Source organism: Tetrao urogallus (genome assembly GCF_951394365.1).
Source record: "Tetrao urogallus genome assembly, chromosome: 2".
In the NCBI taxonomy this organism is placed as follows: Eukaryota; Metazoa; Chordata; class Aves; order Galliformes; family Phasianidae; genus Tetrao; species Tetrao urogallus.
This window is the reverse complement of record NC_136814.1, coordinates 14,799,810-14,819,021: the sequence shown is the minus strand read 5'-3', so window position 1 is coordinate 14,819,021 and position 19,212 is coordinate 14,799,810. Positions and strand designations below refer to the sequence as shown.

Sequence of the window (19,212 nt, the reverse complement as noted above, 5' to 3'; positions counted from 1 at the left end):
GGCTCTCTCCAGCGGGCTGCTACAGTTGCAGCTCCTTAGGCACAATGTTTTAGAGTAAGCTTTTTCTATTCTGCATTACGTGCATGAGCAAGATAATTTCTACTGGCACTTCAGCTCGGAACTCCTGAACAAGCTTAGAGTTAGATGTTAGCACAAAACAGAGTAACAAGGACAGAAGACAAAAAGAAGGCCCATGCTCAAAGGCCTTTTTAACAAGTAAATAATTTAAAATAATACCTAACGCATTTTTTCAATCTGGAAACTGGCAGAGTTCCTCAAAACATTAACATCCCGACTCCAATTCTGTCGAGATAAATGCTTTGTTCTTGGTATGCAGTAGCTCCACTGGCCTTATGGGAGCTATTTATATGGGTGAAGGTAGACACAGCACCATGGTAGTTTTGAGCTGTGTAATCACTGCTTGAGTCATGACAGCTCAGCCTCTAGGGCTTTGGAACACTGCCTGAATGTTTTCTGTTCCCAGCACAAGTGTTAGACAGGTGATATAGCTTTAAAACATATTTATTCAGCACTCATTCTATTAAAGGATGGCCTGTTTAACAGGGGCTGGTTTGACAGTGGGAATTACACAGCTGTAACAGAGGAAATTCACTGTACAATGTCCTCGAGTTCCTGTACAATTTATTTATTATTCAGTAATTAACCATCAGAGATGTATTTTTCTTTATCTCTTGTTCTCTTAAGCAGTGGGGAGAAGCAGGCAGAGCTTACTTCACCTCATTCCTGACCTCCAGTTAGTTTGTGGAACAGTTCTTCATCCAGAGATTCATTGTGGTCTTTGGAGCGGGTTGACAAGAAGATGTAGCCCCCAATATGCTCATGGATGATTTTGCAGTCTGCGCTCAGACATGTGAAAGCAATAGACACGTTCTGATCAAACTCAATTCCAACCTAGAGAAAATGCATACAGAAAAAGAAGGAATGGAGATAAACTGCATCATTTTTCTGCTTCAGCGTCAAGAGTGAGTGTGAGAGCACAGCTGGACCAGAAATACTGTGACAAAGCAGCACCTGTCTCTGCTAACCAAGAGCTGTAGATTTGATTTCTAGGTCTGCAGTACGTTGCAGGTCTCTGGCTTCTTGTTTGTAACTGTTCTGTTCTTCAGGGCCCTCTTGTGGTCAAAGGCCTTTTTGGCAGGCAACAAAAAGTTTCCAATGATTTTTTTTCTAGCGGTGTATTAAGTGAGAACACTGAGAAGAGCAGAAGTGGCACTCCTGACTCTTTGCACGTTTAACCAACTATGTTTAATACCATTTGTTGTTATGTGCTGACTTTAAAATCTGCTCTGGGGGCCAGGTTTTGATTTCCAACTGTCAGTTCTAGAATCCAGCAAAGTGGTGTTAGTTAGTAACTGGCTTTTGCCTGAGAGGGTGTGCAGCGACGGGGGGAGAGCAACAGGTATTGAATTTGATCTCTCCTGGCTCTTTCAGATGGATATGGAAAATGGTATAAGCAGGAACAATTTCAAGGCTGCTTGTATTTATATCAGCTTACACTAGTTCCACACCAATAATGTGCAATTTCAAAGGTGGCTTCAAAGTTTGAAATCTAGTAGGCTGCTGGGCAACAGATGGTTGCACAGGGCATCCAGGAGCAGAAGCACCTTGCTATAAAATGCACAACGGAGCATCTGTACGGGCATAGGAGAGTTTGCAACCTCAGACTGGGGTTTGAAAAACACATTGGGTCCTTGCATCCTCAGCCTGTAACAGAGACTGAACTACTGCAATTTAGAGGATGACACATGAATAGGAGGCGTTCTTACAAAGATAATGAGGAGAAATTTACCTTCAAGTCTCTGTACTTCATCCCACTAAAATCAAAAGCAACTTGAATAATCTTGGTAGGTAGATTTTAAACTTGGAGACCTTATAGTTTCCTGAACTTTCACTACAGACTCAATTAAGAAAAAGCCCTATGTTATTTAATAACACATCAGAACACGTTTAAAATTTCCTTTTTTAAACCTCACTATGAAGTTTAAAAAGATTTCCATTGCCTGAAATGTAATGGCTGAATGCTGTGAGCTGTTCCTGTTTTACCTGGCGTATTTCCCAGTTCACATTCCACTGCTTCATGGTGGAGAACCTCCATGTTGTAATAGGGTCTCCTGTGGCTATATCTATTCTTATCAGCCTGTTGTAGGACACCCCAAGCACATCTTCCTTCTTGCTTCCTTTAAACCTGAAAAGAAAACCACAGCCAACTTTTGAGCAGATTTAGTCTGCAATAATTCTTGTCTAAAGATGCATTTAATGTGCCCTTCTGCAAAAGTGCAAAAAAAGGGTGGGAAAATGCACAACAGCCTGGGCTGGACTAGAGCTTGGATTCTTCTTTAAGACAGCATTTGTAAGAAAGCAAAGATGTGGCCTGGTGAACCAGGTAAAACAACAGGGCAGGTAGATGTGGCTGAAGTCTTTCCGATTTGTTGTTGTCTGTTTAAAAAGCACTGTTCTGCCAAAATGCATGAATTTGATTGCATTTGTATTGGAAAAGTGTCGATATTATTTTTCCTTGTTTCAACATTGCTGAAATATATTCTTGCACATATTCTCATTTAAATTATATAAACATATAAAAGAAACTATTTTGTGTATAACCATTAACTTATCAAAACAACTGAGTTAGCAAAATATGCACATCTCCGAGTAGTGATAACATCACAAAATATTGAGATGTCTCATCTGTCTTCTAACTTGAGGCGAAAATGAAATACAATGGTATCAGAATTTCTTGCAAACAGAAGTTTCTGAGCTGAACAAAACAAGGGAAAGACTAAGCAGATAAAAAAATACCATTCACAAAAGCTGGAAAAAGTCTAACCTGGCTGCTGCTATATTTTCTATGATTTTCATTCTGCTTTTGAATTTTCTGTCTTTTGTTTAAACAGGTCTGAGGGAGGTAACGTGACCTGGACCACAAATAGCATCTTAATTAACTCTTCCACTGAGATACTGTCCATCAGCTTGCAGAAATAAGGCACAAGATGTTTTGCCCATCCTATAAAATTTAAGGTTCTTGTTGTTGTTGTTACAGAATTAGTGTTGACAGATGGGGCAAAACATCTCTATGTTAGTTAATTAAATACTGACAGGGAACATTCCTGGGCACTGAACTCAAGTGTCTGTTCTGTTCAACTGCTAGAGGAGCCCCGGGCACAGTTCTGGCTGCAAGCAAGCAGCACTCTCCCATGTGGCTCCCAGGGATGGCTGAGGAGCTGGAACGTCCAGGCTTAGCTTGTGTTTACCAGCTCTGTGTTCACTACTAGCTCATGCTGTACTGGTGGTTCACACCCAACTACTGGGGTTGGGGAAACAGGAGAGTTTAATAGTATGGATGTTTGCTCTTCTATGCCAGCTGGCCTCTATGCTAGAGTACGGTTACCAGCTTGCTCAGTTTATACTGCAGATGATTCTTAAGTAGCACTAGGGGAGGTAGTAAGAAATTAAGGAGTGTGCCTCCGAGTATGACTGTGTCAGTACTCTTCATTCTTTTGCTGTTTTGTCAAGAGAAGAGGATGCAGGTCAGATACTTTTGCAGAGCTATGCCATATTCAAGGGAAGCACCTGGGGAAATTGCTGCGAAGACAGCAGGACCTTTCTTGTGCTCACTGCTCTTCCAAACTAACCTAAAAGTGGGATTTTGTTTGCTATTTTCTTAAAGAAATGCCAAAGAAATTATGCTCAGCAAAAAGCATGCTTTTGTATTCTAACAACTGAGAAATGGAATGAAAAAAATATAAGGCAAACCTGAGAACATCAACAAGATTTCCCTGTTTTTTTTTGTTTTGTTTTTTTTTTTAATTTTTTTTTTTAATTGTAGAGATTTTATGCCAGGAAGGGTTTAATCTTACTGATGTTATTTCAGGCAAAACCCAGCAGGTTTGTATAAAAGCAAGTATAAGAGCATAGTGGAGACTCTCATTCCAGGAGTGGAATTACTGAGTGCTACAGCTATAGAAAAATCAGCAGCATGGAAGTTACTACAATTAATAAAGGTCTGTGGGGAAAAAAAAATACTAAGAGAAAGTTTCTATAACAAGGAATCAAATAAATTCCTGAAAATCAGTGACTGTGAACAGCCTGACATCGCTGCAGCAGTGCGATTACCTCACAATGTAGTAGGATAAGCCAAACTCGGGGAGGGACTGCCATGCTTGGATAAAACGCAGCTTTGCTTCCACTAAGGGCATCTGGGATACATTCTGGTGAGCTTCCAGAATACGAGCTGCCAACTGGGAAACACAGCAAGAGAGAAAGATTTCAATTGAACAAAAATATACATGTTTTCACTAAATCAAACAGCATTAGCTCTGATGTCAAGTTATTTAGTGGTCACTGTTCATGCAGTCATACTGCAGAGAGAACCTGGGGATAGACTTAGAGCTATAAGGGCAGAACAGCACAGGAAGGTCTCAGTATTTGGGTTTGTGCTGCACTCAGACTACTTCCAGCATGCCACAAAATGATCTTGCCCTTGTTTGCTGCCCACAGGCCCGTTCTGTACTGGGAGCCTGCTGGCAAACAGGGAGGAAGCCTCCGTTCAGTTCCCTCTGCTGTCTGTGTCTTCTCCACTGGGCAAAAGTATGAGATGGTATTATTAGTGATTCATAGTGTTATAGCACTGCCAAAACAGACTGCTACAGGGTAGCTTGCATTACTAGTGAAATTCTGGCCCAGGGCTCCCTGCTGGCCAAGGCAGTTGCAGAAGGCAAACATCTGAATTGCATGTTCATTTTTAATAGGTTCTCCAAATTCAACTATCCTGGAGTAACAGTTTGTTCTCATTCAGAACCTGCAGTGTCCCATGCCAGAACTTTTTTTAGCCAATTTTTTCATTATTCTTGCCTTGTATTTCTTCTCTGGCAACATGGGCCTTAGTGTACTTGCTCTGGATTGACTCCATCAATCCAGGAATTGATGGAATAGATGGAATACCTCTGGAAAGCAGTCTTGCTAGAATGTTAAATGCACTGTTAAGGAGCAGTTCCACACACCTGGCAATGAACTCTCACCACTCTCCAGGTGCCTGGGACACGCTCGCAACTGAAGGCAATGAGGGAAGGAAGGAGCTCAGCAAACCCCTCGGGATTTCTTACTAGTGTACCATTTGTTACTCATTTAGGCATCTTATAAGCTTAAGCTGCCATGCACAGGCTAAATACAAATATATTCACAGCAACAGAAGTCCCCTTCCTTATGTAGCTGCTCTAATTACTGTGCCGTTTATCTAGACCTGAAAGCAGACTGAAATGTGCAGTCAGCCCCTCTGATTAGGTGACGGGATTTTATGGACAATGCTGAGTAGCACGTACGCTATTACTCTGCTTGGAGACCGCATCCTGTGCTCAGGTGGGCTGAACTCTTGACTCAAAGGCACAAATAATTAAATGGAGAGGAAGGAGGAGGGGTACTCGGTTTAAAATGCAGGCAGAATCTTCCCTTCCTTTCTCACTCTGAAGAGACTTTCAGGGACAGCACCATCAGGAGTATGCGATGAGTGACTGAGGAGGCAGGCAGATTGGAAGAAGAGCTACTTCTTCTACTTGGAAGAGGAGCTGAGAGAGCTGTCCCAGGCTCAATTTTAAAAAAAAGAGACCTCTCACTGAGTGTCAAAGGGACAAATGAGCAATGCAAGATGATTCTAGTGCATAGCCACCTGGTTTCCAAATGCTGCTTGGAACCAGTCTCATCCTTAAGCAGTCGTCTGCTTGGTGTTTGGAACAACCCATTTCCAACTGTAAAGCCATGCTCAGTATACCTGCTTAGACTTGTATTTTTTTGTGTAACGTAGTGAGACAAAGCATTCTGGTTTCATATCTATGCTTTCTGGATCAGAGGCAGCCTGGGGAGACATAGTCCAGTTCTTCATCTTGAGAAATGAAAGGATCTTGTGAACCTCAGGATGATAAGAGCTGTCAGCCATTGTTTTGCCTTTTGAGGCTAAAACAGAAGCAGCCATCCAGCGGGCATACTGATTCTCCTGCAACAAATACACATGTTGGTATTTCTGGACAAAGCATTTATGAAGATGGCTCACACATCTTTGTACAGTAAAGCCACTGTACTTAGTACATATGGATATGTAGTTACAATAGTACTGCTGTTCTTCCCTGACTGGGTGAGTTCTGTCTACAGAATCAACCTGCACAACAGTTAGGTTTTAAAGTTTGAAAACCCTTTGTCTTGCATTGATGCATTCCAATGCAAACCAAATACATTTAAATTGAAAGCAAATGTGAGATCCCAATCTTTATCCGTACGTAGGGAGTTCTAATTAAGAAAGAGAACAAAAACAAGAACTTGTTCTAAAAAAACTGTACAGAATTTTGTAACTTCTTTGATATTTTTGATAGCACAGTATTTTATTTTTCCCAGCAAGTCTACTTGGAAATGGATGATAAAGGCAGAATTAATGTCCTTTCCTCCCATCAGCCATTAGATTTTTGTTAGACCACCACATCAGTCTTAAATTTACTGAACATGTAAATAATGAACTCCCCACAGCATTCCTATTTCTCTACACAAATTCTAGAACTGGACTGTGGGTCTTCTAGACATCTGCTAATAAATCAAGAATATGAACTTTCCCTTGTTGTGTTACTCACGTTGTCACATCTTAAGTATACTTCATTCATGCCAGCAGCAACAGGAATTAGCAACTTGATTCCAAACTTCTTTGCTGCAACATTTACATCTGGTACAACTTCACACCCTAGATCACAGAAAATGAGAAAAATGGATTTATTTGATTACTATCTCGCTAACTTAAGTGCAGTTTTTCAGTATTAATTAGTACTTAAATACTGAAAAACTGCACTTAATTGTTGCTTTGCTTTAAAATTGAGGTCCAAGACTTTCAAAGATTAAGCCTAATGAAAGCTTTCTGTTCTAGTTCACTGCCTGGCCTGGCTTGCCACGGATATGAATGCTCTGAGCTCAGAGAGCATGTATTCACTATGGAAGAGACCAGATGTGGTGCTTTCAAGCTTCAGCCTGCTCTTAGGAAATGCTCAACATTTAAAATGGAGTGGAGTTGATGAGACAGAGCATTTTACCTGAAAAGACTTTTTTTCCTCTATTTTACCCTAAGCAACTTATTTTCAGAAGCAACTTAATAGTGCAAATGGGACACAGGTGACATCTGCAACAGAGCTGGTCATTCCAAGGATCCCAGCGATCTCTAGAACTCAGTATTTCATGTTGATGGTGCTACTAAAGGCTTTGTGGACCCAGCAGGTGTCAAGAATGACTAGAGTTACCTTTGTGTCAAGGGACACCAGAGCTGTGAGCTACTTGGTGAGGTTCCAGTCACCCTGACTAGTTTAACCATCCATTTATCTGACCTACTGAGGATGTGCAGATCGGTATGCAGAGCCATCTGTTCACAGGTGTCAATCTGCTTTCTTTTTCAAAAGTTTCTTTTAGGAGGAATCCTGGGCATCACCCATTCCCTGCTGCTGAATATATGGTGTTCCTGCAGGAGTACATGTAGGTGGAAGCTACATAAAATGTTGGTGTGTGCCGTGTACATGCAACGTTTCTCTTCCAGAAGCACCTAAAGCTGGCTGCAGCTATGGAAATCCCCTTGTGTGAAACAAACAAGGCACAGAGAACTTCTTGGAGGTGTTGCTGCACAGAGGTGTACAGGTACAGCATTCTGGATCATCGCATCGTCCATACCTCTACTACTACAGAGGTGAGTACTGCCACCTAACAGAGAAGAGAACTATTTGGTAATAAAAGTATCACTCAGAGATCACATTCTCTCTCTGATTCATCTTTAAGTGAACTCAGGGGTATGTGCAATTTTACAAGCCAGGTCCAGATAATCTTGTGCTAAATTACTGAATGCTTTCTGTTCAGCCTTCTGAAGATTCAGCCTGCCTGCTCAGGAGTGTCAGTAACTGAACAAGTAGTTTCAGGACTAAACTGTGCATGCCTTGAGTCTTGCAGAGATCTCTTGATGTTTTCAGTTCATTAATGCAATATAAAAGAGGAAAGAAATGAGAAGAAAATCCCTACCTTTTAGGTTTAGTTTCTCTATAGGTTCTCCCTGTCCAGATTCTTTGTTTTTAAAATAAGATATGGAAGTGTCTTTAAAGACAAACCAATATGGCTTGATAGTTTTGATTGACAGTCTCCTAGGCCTAGAAGAAAAAAAGCAATTACATTTGTTGATACTGAAAGGTACAAAGTGCTAGTTCACTCACCACTACTACTGTACAGCTCAGACTGCCTAGAGGTTACCTACACATGGCTTCAGTTGGGGAACTCACACTTGTGTCATTGAGGGGGATAGCACATTCCTGGAACCAGCACAACACCCAGGTTGTCCCAGCTGTGTATGTGTTTTTTATCCTAGACTCCAGCTGAATCTTATCTGTAATTTCTTTCCCTCCTTTTATTCCCCCCACTCCTATGTTATTTCTCTTTTTTTTTTCTTCCTTTCTTGTGTAGCCATTCTCTTCCAACAAAGAATATATATGTGTGCATGTATGTATAGTTTGTTCTTATGCAAGAGAAACTTTCCAGCTTTTCCTTAGCTAGGAAATTTGCACCCATCAAACTAACCTGTGTGCACTGAATTGTAATGGAGTAGAGACCATCTTTTTGGCTTTATCTGAATAATATCTAGCACAACAAAATTTTAATCCTTGTCTAAGTTTCAGAGGTTCTGTAGCACTCCAAGAAGTGGTAATAGTTGAAACCATCTTACTCAACTCTTCACACATGTATATACATGAGTTAATCCTCATTATAAATTATTTTACTTCCTTCATTTTGGTGCTTTGCTAAAGCAAACTAATTTCTTTCTAACAGTAGGCAGAAAAATATCAACTTTGGAACTGTGAATTAACTGATGGATACTAACAATTAAACTTAATGGTTGTGCCAGTTCCAGGAATCATAATCCCACTAAAAATCATAATCCCACTATGAATACTCCAGCAAAACCATGGGGAAAAAAACCTCAGATTCAGTACAGTGCAAGAGAGAAAAACAGAAGTCTTTGCGCTGTCTTTGTGGAATTCTGCTCTCTTTAGTACTCGCCTTTACATCTGAGATGATGGCATAAATGCTACACAGCTGCACAACAGTGATTTGTTACCTACTCTTGCCTTCTCTAGCACCTTTCTAAAAGTCCTACTTCAGTCCTTTCTAGAAAATTCAGATCTTTAGGTTTCAATTCCAAACATAATTTTCAAAACTGCCAACTGCTTTGGCTTTCAGTTTTCCAATACAGGGTCAATTTTTTTCGCCCCCCCAGGACTAAGGCTCTGACATTTTCTTAGACTGACAGAATTCTATCACAAGAAGTTAATGAGCACTTTTTTCAAAGCTTGTTACCATTTTTCTTTTTGAAACAAAACTATACTTCTCCATAATATCATCACCCACCTGAAAGCTATATTTACTAGTGTGCTAACATAATTTTGAGTAAAAGTTTACTTCTACTTTATTATAGATTATACATTATAAAAAAAAAAATTATGTATTTATTATAGTTACATTTATGTGAATACATATGTATATGACATGCAGAAGTTTGCATTTAGATTTATAACTGAGCACATAATTTTACTCCCAAAATGCTGTTGTTCCTTGAAAAAATGTTCTACAACTTAAACAAATTTCTACAATGCCTTAGATTTAGTAAGCAATTAACCATGTCCACAGGAAATGTTTGATGATGAAAAATAACCACTGAATGTTTTTAAAGCAAACCATTCAACTGCTGAGAAAAAATAAACAATGTATTGTTAGAGGCAAGTAGCTGATGGCCCTTCAAATTCTTAAATTCCCTTTAATCCTAAGCCACCTTTGTAATGTGCATGTCAAACACAATTTCTTAATTGGAAATTAATAATATTTAGCAGTTAACAACAGTTAAGCATTTTCAAGTGTAATTTTCAGTTTGCTGATTAAAAATATGACCTGTAAACAGAATGAATCTAACAGATATTCCTGTAACAGAAATCTTTATCCTTCTAAAACCTAAAGACTGCTTTGATGAAAGATACTGTAGACTTGAGGTCAGCGTAGTCATTTGTATAACCTTTAAATCAAGATATTATAATGGGACTTCAGAACTGTACTTTCCTCAGTTTTCTTGTTCAGGTGAGGTATTACTGAGTTGGTTTACTTTTACTTTTACTCCAACTTGAAATTCATTTTGATGTTAGAAAAAACAGATTCCACATCTGGTGAGAAAGGGGTAATATGTTTGTTTTGTTTGAAAAGGAAAAAATCTGCAAGGTTGCCTTCAGAAACCCTTCTCAGGGAAAGCCAAAAGTTCTTTTCCATGTTTCTCATTGGCAGAAATGAATCACAGTGAAGTGTGATTGAGAACAAAACTGTAAATTATTTAGAGACAATGACTGATGAATGCTAGGAAATTACAGAGAAATATAAAGAGCCTAGACTTTTAACAAGCATAAATACAGATGCCACAGCGCTCCAGAAGTTAGAAAGATTTGATGAGAATCTGGCTCAGAAGCAGTAAAAGAAAGATTTGAATAGGGCAACATTAGGCTAGTTAGAGCTAGCTGGTGTATTTGCTCACTTATAACCTTAGGATCTACTGTAAGATTAGAATGCAATATTCAAGGGATCTCTTGTATGGTAAGCTTTTTGTTATTATTAGTTTTAATAACTCACCTAACTAGCCTGAGATAATCAGCAAGTTTCGGGATGTCTGTGATGTCCTCCTATCAGGAATAATCAGGAATAATTTTAGTACAATACACTTTGTTATTGTCTGTTAATTCTGTTAAGAAACTGGGAACCGGGAAGGCTCATCAGAGCCAATACATTTGATTTGGTGAAAGCAATTCTGGGATGCAAAAAGACATACCAAAATGTTACTTGATTTTCCACCTTCCAGTGTCACCTCCAGATTAGAAAGTGCAGCTTCTACTTCATCTACTTCTGATTCATTGGTGAAATCTTGTGTCTCTGATGATGATGACAACTTGCTTACGTGATACTAAAATAAATCATCAAGAATCAGATTTGAATGGGCAAATTTATTTCAAATAGTGATTAGCAACATAGAATCACAACATATGAAAATGCCCTTTGGTTTTCTGGGTCTTGGTGAACTGTGTAAAGTACTGCAATGCAGAACCTCTTAAAGGGAAACTGTAAGTCCTGTGTCATTTCCACTGCAACTGCTGACAAAAGTTTCCCACTTTAATGTCAAGATTTGTATTACTTCACTGTGTATCCATTCTGCATTCTGTGAGGTTGACTCTGCTAACATTTACATTCGTAGCACTGTGACTTGTAAGTGCCATCCACACAAGGTGGAAATTTGACAGATGAGTTCTGTGGTATTCTATAGTGGCAGGCTGTGAATTTTTGGCAACTTCATTTAAATTTACAAGGAATTTATTACTAATGAATTGTTCTGCCTTATTACGCACAGTAAGGGACCAGGCCACGATAAATCACGTTAAATTTATATGTACTCCATTGCATTTCAGTCTTCACACTGTATTATAAGGTTTCTTTATTTTTGGCTGTTGTGAACGTATTCATTCGTGTATTAGATTTCCATGAAGAACAAATGAAAGGGTGGTAGCTGGTATGAGAAGCAACACTTCATAGTAATCCCCTTCAGAATAGACTGGTATCAAAGTAATATCTTGTGTATGGTTAGCTTTAGGTAGTGCTAGTAAATGGTTCCATGAAGTGTATGTGTCAATCTGAGTAATGATATGCTGCCACCAAATTTATTTGTTTTAGTTAGTTGATGCTCCTTACTGTTTCTCACTCAAATAGGAGGCCCCCAGACCAAGGAGACCTATTGGCCTGGGCTCTGTTGAGTTTCTGTCCTAGCTTGTGCCTGCTTCAAGAAAACAGGTTTTGCAGCTTGGATCAAGTACATGCCTGTAGCGCAGCAAAGATCAACATTTCTTCCTCTGTACAGTCAATTTCTTCTAAGAGGATGGCCCAACGGGCTTGCTCATATATTTGGTTTATTCGCACGGCATCATACTGTAGCAGAAAAAGAACAACACTGGTCATTGATGGCAATCAAGGTACAGATTCACGATCAGCTGCAGCTAATCTAATTGATGATCCAACATTGGACTGAAGCCATAAAAGTTGTTTCCTTCCTCTCCCCAACTTCTGCCCTGCTGTATGTTCCCATCCTTCTCTTATACAAGCTCGCATGACTGCAATCGCACAGTGACTTGCTGATCCAACAGAAAATTAATGAGGACTTTGTGGCTGAAGTAGAAGGAAAGTCTGAGACTTCCCTTTTTGTGGTAGCAGGTTTTGGACTGGCTTTCACCAAATGTGGAACCACACTGAAAGTGAAAATAACACCACATGGCTGACAGGAATATGATATTCAATAGCTTGCCACCGCCAAAAGACAGAAATTCTTAGACCTTACTTCCTCTCTTTTGCTTTTGGCTTTTTTGGTTTTTGCTCTCCTCTTTCACTGGCTTGACGTTTGTCAGATCCTGCTGTGAACCGCTTTAATTCACTCTCCATTTTTTCAGTGTGGATTAGTTTAAATTTGTTTGGTTAGTAAGCTGAAGTGAGTCATGGATACGCAAGCTCCAGAGCTGGTGGAAGGCAGCTGACGGGATGATGAAGCTGGGAGCATGACCTCTGTCTTTCAATAGCTTCAGGCTACCTAATAGCTCATTGCTATCTTAGCTTATTTCATGGCTATGGCAAAGAGTGGAAATGTCAGGGCTGCTGAAGCTGAGGCTCCTATTTGATTTTTAGTGGGAATGGTATTTCACCTAAAACATTATGACCTGAACTAAAAAATGCCCTTCTATTTAGCTGAGGTGCCTGAAAGAAAACAGGTTCACAGAATTTACGGAAAATAATGATATGAAAGCCAAACCCCTTTCACATTTAACTCTTGATTTATGCTGGTCAATAATCAGAGTTTAATTTCTTTCAGTGTACCAGCCAGGCCCTTAAAAACTTTGGCTTAATGAAACCACAGTGTCTGACTGACTTTTATTGGAATTAAACACAGTAAGAGGCAAAAAACCACATAAGACTGAGAAGACTAAGTCTTGCTTTCAAATGGGACTCAAATACTTTTACTGAGCTTTCCAGAAGTTTTTAATCATCCAGATACATTGAAATTAATTTAAATGCCTTGGAGCTTCAGAAGGCTTGAGTCCAGAAAAGCTGAATATTCCTTGAAGGGCAGCAGAACATTAATGTCACTTTCTCTCCTATTTTTAAAAATAGGGCTTATACTTCTAGATCATTTAGGTTCAGTTTTTCCCTTAATTTTTCTTGTTAGAAGTGAAATGGAAAGTAAACTGTCCTCTACAGATACTGTTTCTGGTGCTCTTCAGATCTCATCTTTACACTCAAGATCTTATCACAATGGTAATTCTGTGTCTAGAGGGGAAAAGTGCAGCTATAGCTGAGGGGAAGAATTAGATTTTGATCTCTTAAAGGTCTGTGACAAATCCTAGCTAAAATTCAGTATCTTTGTGCTACAGCTTCTTGACATGAAAGCAGCCAAATAGTGAGCAACAATAAAGACAAAGTTCTTACTTTTGGATTCAAATCAAAGAAAGTGTAATATTTAAAGCGTAGAAGAAGCTGGTCATCCTCCAGAATGCCTTGTTCCATAAGTGATCGAGATGAATCTAGCCAGCTGTGGAAGAAAACAACTCTCAAATTCATTTGTATGGGAAAACTGTCACACCTGCAAAGCTGCAGTGTTGTTATGAAACAGAAATGGTAATGAACAGCTCTAAGTCTTGCAAGTCAGGGAAAAATTCACGTTTCAAGTCATAACTTGAGTAAGTGGAATATTCATATAGATTTCCAATTCTCATTGTATGAACACAGTACCTAAAATCTTCCTCTTTTTTTTTTTTTCTCAGCTACTACTCAAAACATCAGGACTAGATGCCAGAAACTGGGCAGTAAGTAATCATTGACTTGGCTATGCCAGTAAAATTGTTGTTAACTGACCTCCAGAAATGAGAATTTAATTCAGGCCATGTTATCTTTAGAACTCTTGCTTTTAATTTCAGTATTTGCTGTTTTATAATTCCAGCTACTTTTGTCCTTTCGTAAAATCCAGGGACATATTAAAGTTACTGTTAAATGCCCCACAGATCTCAAACAGGACAATCTAAGGCTAGAGAGACAATCTTCTCACACACTTGCATACCTAAACCCCCTAGCACGCTGTATTCTTCTGTGCTGTCCAGTAAGCAGTGCTTGCTTTTGCAAAATGCAAGAACTCACATAGTCTTAATTCATCAGAACTTACTGAATTTATCCACATGTGTATCTCTACTGTTCCTTTAAAGTCTTCAGAGTTTGCTAACCAGTCTTTTGCTATACTCAGTGCTACTCACTTTACTGGATTTACTTTCATCTAACAGAATTTAGTCCGAAACCTGCACAGTTGTATCATTCATCACTCTAAAACAAGATCATCTGATCTTGAAGAAGGAAAGAACGTCAAAAATAGTCTTAAGTATTTTCAAAACAAACCCTCGATCAAAGCACATTTGTAAGTATAAATACAGCCATTTATCAAGGTTTTATTTTCAAGGTCTACTTTGCCTTTAGTAAGCTGAATTTTGAATTTTTGGCCATTAATGCCATCTCTGTTCAGCCAGCTTTTAAAGAAGTCAGAGAGCCGTCTTACCCTGCATTGAGTTTGGCTTTGTCAGCTAAAGTCCGAGGCTGGTACATCTCTGCTAGTGCTTCTGGAGAACAGTTGGGATGACTGAAGGCAAGGATGCTGCAGTTCTGCTCAGTCAAGGGACTATCACTGAACCAGGTGATTGTAGAAGAAGCTGGTGTCCCACTGATGGGATCGTAAGTGGGCGTCATGGTTTTACTGTATAAACCTGGACTCGCTGCAAGTTAAAGCAGTAAAGTATTATTCCAAGGAAAACTGCCTTCAGACTTAGGTAGTCTACCATTTCCCATTGCAAAAGACTAGCTAACCTCTGTCTTTTGAGACACTACTATCTCTGCTGTTTGCAGAACCCTTGTCTTTTTACAGACCAAGTGCCTTAAGGGATAAAAGTGCTTTTCCTTCTTCTGTGAGGTATATCTCATTTGTGTTAGATACAGGAAACGCTTTCTCATTTTTTCATTTCACTTTTTCCTTGCAGATTGCCAAAACTGTCCATTTTTTTAAAAGTCTGATCTCACATTTTTAAAGAGCAGCAGCACATCCTGTGTGCAGGGCCACAGCTGATCACCTGTTTTGTGCTACTGCCTTTCAAACAACAATGGAAAGTAAAACATTTACACAATAGAAGAATATAAATATACTGGGGATTTTTTGAAGCTACTAATATAAACTCAGCTATGTCTCTAACTACAACCCTACACTGAACTGCTCTCCTTGGGTTTAATTGCATAACAGAATTCCTTCCTCTTTTTTCTTTCAGTCAGAAGAAGAAAATCTTACTAGCTTCTCATTACCTGACAATCCAGAACTTGTCGGAGAGTTGCACAAGTTTAAAATGTCCTCTGTAACCACTTCTTTGCTATTCTTATCTTTTTTCTTCTTCTTTCTGAGTGTATCTTCTGACTGTTTCAACAAAGAGAGCTCTTCTGACCGTCTGATATCTACAATGGCAATTTGGGAAATGAAGGAACATGAAACATAGGAAACTTAGAAGACTACATCCAAAAAAAGCCCCATGATTAGTAACAACGTCTGGGGAAGCTCCATATTTCTCTCTGAACCTGAATTTCAGCAGTTTGAAAAGAAAATCTAGTAATAGAAATAGAAAAATAGAAAATCTAGTAATTCAGCGACAAGGCCAGAGGATGGGCAGTGAGGGTGAGTTTTGCAAGCATCTAGTCCTGCTTTCCTAGCAAGTGTCACTATGCCTTAGAATATGAGGATAAAAACTCTGTCCCTAAAGGCTCCGCAGTAACCTGTGAGCACAAACTCAATTAAATGTATGATTTAAGAATAAGCAAGAACGGAAATGGAAATGCTGTATTTGAAATTCACTCCTTTGTTTTTTTTTTTTTTTGCTTAAAAATTTCTTATTTTACCTTGTTGATATTCTGTTCTATTCTATACCCGTCTTGTTGATATTGTTCCCTACTGCAGTACTGATTCAGACATGTATTATCAGTTGCAAATCTAAAAAACGTGCAAAATACTTCCATGTTGGGTAAGCAAAGACATTTTAAGCTCTGTTCACGTATGAGAAGAGTTAGAAGATTTAATCTGAGCGAAAAACACGGATAGAAATATTTAATTAGGCCAAATGTCAGTTGAGCAATTATGGCACTTTTATCAGAGTTGTTAGATGTAATAAATGCACAGTCCACTGCTAGAAGAAATTGAAAGCTATATTGTGGTCAGTGTATCATAGAATAGCTTAGGTTGGAGGGGACCTTCGAGATCATCTAGTTCCAAACCCCTGCCAGCGTTGCCAGCTGCTAGATCAGGCTGCTCAGGGCCCCATCCAACCCCGCCCTGAGTCTGCTGGGTTGGCATATCCACAACCTCTCTGGGCAATCTGCTGTTCCAGTACTTCACCATCCTCCAAGTAAAAAACTTCTTTCTAACATCCAACCTAAATCTCCCCTCTTTTAGTTTAAAGCCATCCCCCACTGTCCTATCACTGTCAGATCGTGTAAAAACTCAGATCCCCTCCTGCTTATAAGCTCCTTCAAGTACTGGAAGGCTACAAAGAGGTCTCCCCAGAGCCTTTCTGAGGTGCTCCAGCCCTTTGTTGCCTCCTCTGGACCCACTCCAACAGCTCTGCATCCTTCTTGTACTCAGGGCCCCAGACCTGGATGCAGTACTCCAGGTGGGGCCTCGCAAGAGGAGAGCAGAGGGTGACCAATCCTCTCCCTCTCCCTGCTGCCACCCCTCTGTTGATGCAGCCCAGGATACTGCTGGTCCTCCAGGCTGCAAGCCCGTGCTGCTGACTCACGTACAGCTTTTTGTCCATCAGGATCCCCAAGTTCTTTCTGCAGGGCTGCTTTCAATGAGTTCTTCTCCCAGTCTACACTTGTATTTGGGACTGCCTCGACCCAAGTTCAACACCATGCGTTTGGCCTAGTTAAACCTCATTAGGTTTTCGTGTGCCCACTTTCTTGAGCGCACCATCAGCAGGACTTCAACCATCCAGTACTCTTGCAGCTCATTTCTGACACTGTTTTCAGCACAATGGGAACCACTGGCATGCACAAAAACCAGAACAACTGTCTTTTCTCAACTCAATGAAACCTCAATGAAACTCAATCCTACCTCAACTCAATGAAACAACTTCTTGAGCTAGCAGGGAGTAAGGATTTTACCTGAAAATAAAGTTGCTCAATAAAATGCTCCAGTTTAGCTGCCAGATGAGATTTAGCTTTACTTACTGAGAATTTTGCAGATGTCACTGACAGCTTTGAATACCACAGAAGAAAAGCTGACTTTCAGTCTCACCGTCTTCATGTTTGGCAAGCGAAGCCGCAGCATTTTGTGCTGAGTAGTAAAGAGCAGCTTAGCATCTGCCTGTACCCCGCATTTATCAAGAGTCCAGTGGGTTTTCAGTAGCCAGCACTTTTTTTGCTCCCACCAAAGGGCATAGTCTGACCAATCTTGTGACACCTCTAGAAAAAAAAACAAAAACAATATGGTTCTTAATAAGTCCAGTAACTAACATACTGACAAATCGGCTTTGGAAACAGTACTCTGCATATGGGAGAATTTACATTAAAATTATAGTTCCAGTTCCTCAGACCTAGACCTCATTTGCTGAATACTTGTTACAGGTGCTGGGATTTAACTTTGTTTTCCTTGAAGAATTAAGCTAGATGCTGACTGTGGCACTGTCTTAATCTTGCAGATATCCACAGGGAAAGCACATCTGAATATGGTGCTGTGCATGGTCCAACACCACTTGGATTGTGCTGGGATGTGGAATAATAATAAGGGGACCCACTTTGCAACTCAACAGCGTGAGCTCAAAATACCTCGTGCACACGCAGATGGGCACAAGTTGTTCCATGGTCTCCTGCAAAGCACTGCTGAACAGATCATCTCTTTAGCCTTAAGAACCAGCAGTGAGTTCCTCGAGGTTTTGGTGACATGCAGCAAAAGTCTCTTTCAGTCATTCAGTTTTCCTCGTTGACTGCACAGTTAAAGTTAATCAGGATGCTCACAAGAACAAGATTTACTGTGTTGGCAGTAAGCCCTGTACCAATCAGGAGAGCGTTAACAAGCTCTAACAAATAAGATGGCCTCTACCACACAGGATAAAGAAACTTACAAGAGAAGTACAAACTTGTAAGGGAGGTAGAGTCAATATGCTGTGATGTGGTACAAATAAATCTTTCAATGGTCTCTGCAGAAGAGCAGACTGATGAGGCTGACCGAGGACAGCCAACGGTTGACTACAAAAGCATCTCAGTGAAAAGACAGCTGCCAAAAGATAACTGTCTTGTTTCACTAATATGGACTTGCATGTGTTTTGATTAAATAAAAATGTTGGGGTCCTTTCTACTTTGAAAACTATGCAGACGAAGAAAAGCTCTGAATCGAGATAGGAGATAGAAGACTTTGTGAGTTCCATGGAGGATTTTGGAAGGGTGAACAATAGCTTTAGTCTGATTAGTTTTGAGCCCTTAGCTATCCTGACATGAAAGATGACAAAACCTTGACTAAATGAGATTGAAAAGCACATACATTGATTAAGGAAAGAGACCAAACACTGCTGCTCTTAATTCCATGGGACTTCTGCAATTAAATGGATTAAAGGAAAGCTTCACATATTATTTTAATAACACCATACAAATGAAACGGTCTTTACTCACTGATTTGTTCCACTAATTTCAGCATCACTCCTCCAATATGAAGGTCCCCTGTGACCCGCAGTGTAAATTCCTTTTGCTCTTCTTCACACTGATGATCAACTATCACCAAGAGCTCCCAGGTGTTAGACCCGTAAGCACTTGAGGAAATCATTTTCCAAAGATCTGTGCAAGCTCTGCAAAAACCAAACAAAAAGGGTATTTTTTCCTTATTTTTTCCTCTACTCTTTGAAACTAATGGATATCTTCACAGTCTCAAAACATATCCATACTGCCAAGATTTCAGAGTAGCCTTAGTAGGAAATTCAGATTTGTTATCTTGTTACCCCTGAACTAAACTCTGTTCTTGTGATTACTCTTGCAAGACAGAGTGGGATTTTTTTAAATTCTATT

The 19,212-nt window shown here is 39.7% G+C and overlaps 1 protein-coding gene across 1 annotated transcript; it reads right to left on the bottom strand.

Annotated features, from left to right (window-relative positions):
• Window positions 1–738: 738 nt before the first annotated feature.
• On the bottom strand, window positions 739–18,982 carry FERMT1 (FERM domain containing kindlin 1; the record flags this gene model as incomplete). The annotated part of the gene is made up of 14 exons (XM_079532680.1): window positions 18,823–18,982; window positions 17,386–17,619; window positions 15,475–15,621; window positions 14,684–14,897; window positions 13,570–13,672; window positions 11,917–12,024; window positions 10,880–11,011; window positions 10,684–10,733; window positions 8,047–8,171; window positions 6,630–6,736; window positions 5,783–6,004; window positions 4,132–4,256; window positions 2,065–2,206; window positions 739–912 (listed from the first exon to the last, which is right to left on the bottom strand). The coding sequence occupies exons 1-14, from the start codon at window positions 18,971–18,973 to the stop codon at window positions 739–741; spliced, it is 2,034 nt and encodes a 677-aa protein (XP_079388806.1). The 5' UTR covers window positions 18,974–18,982.
• Between the last annotated feature and the right edge of the window lie 230 nt (window positions 18,983–19,212).